This window comes from Echinops telfairi, unplaced genomic scaffold, assembly GCF_000313985.2.
Source record: "Echinops telfairi isolate 266 unplaced genomic scaffold, ASM31398v2 ScPeMD7_4048;HRSCAF=4782, whole genome shotgun sequence".
Classification (NCBI taxonomy): domain Eukaryota; kingdom Metazoa; phylum Chordata; class Mammalia; order Afrosoricida; family Tenrecidae; genus Echinops; species Echinops telfairi.
Genome location: NW_022107947.1, coordinates 1147871 through 1148296, shown reverse-complemented (window position 1 = coordinate 1148296; position 426 = coordinate 1147871). Strand labels below are relative to the sequence as shown.

The 426-nt window shown below is 62.4% G+C and overlaps 1 protein-coding gene across 1 annotated transcript in view; it reads right to left on the bottom strand.

The window, feature by feature from the left end:
* Positions 1-147, bottom strand: part of LACTB (lactamase beta) — an 8632-nt gene extending 8485 nt beyond the window's left edge. The window contains exon 1 of the mRNA XM_045294952.1: positions 3-147. Within this exon, the coding sequence (XP_045150887.1) occupies positions 3-147 (145 nt within the window). The remainder of the gene's footprint in view (positions 1-2) is intronic.
* Between the last annotated feature and the right edge of the window lie 279 nt (positions 148-426).

Here is a 426-nt window from a genome sequence, read left to right as displayed (position 1 = left end):
ACATGGCGCCGGGGTCCAGCCAGCCGCCTCTCGAGCTCGCTCGGGCCGCGCCGCGCCGCGCCGCGCGGGCGGGGACCGGGAAGGAGGGGGCGGGGCCAAGCCCAGACCCTGCCAGTCGAGACCCGAAGACCGGAGCGCCGATCGCATCGAGCCCTGCATTGCTCTTTCCTTGTTTCCTCGTCTCACTTAGTATTTTTTCCCATCTTTCTTCCCTCCCGTCCTCTGAATCTTCCCGCAGATCAAGAAGTGCGACCTCCTCGGGGAAGCCCTCCTAGTTCCCGCCCTCCAGGCAGTCCTGGCCATACCTTCTTGCCCCTCGCCCTCTTGCGTACTCCTTAATGACACCAAACGAACGCATGGCAGCCGTTGACATCACTGACCTGTCAACCAGAGTGTGATGACCCTGGAGGGTAGTGACTTTGACTT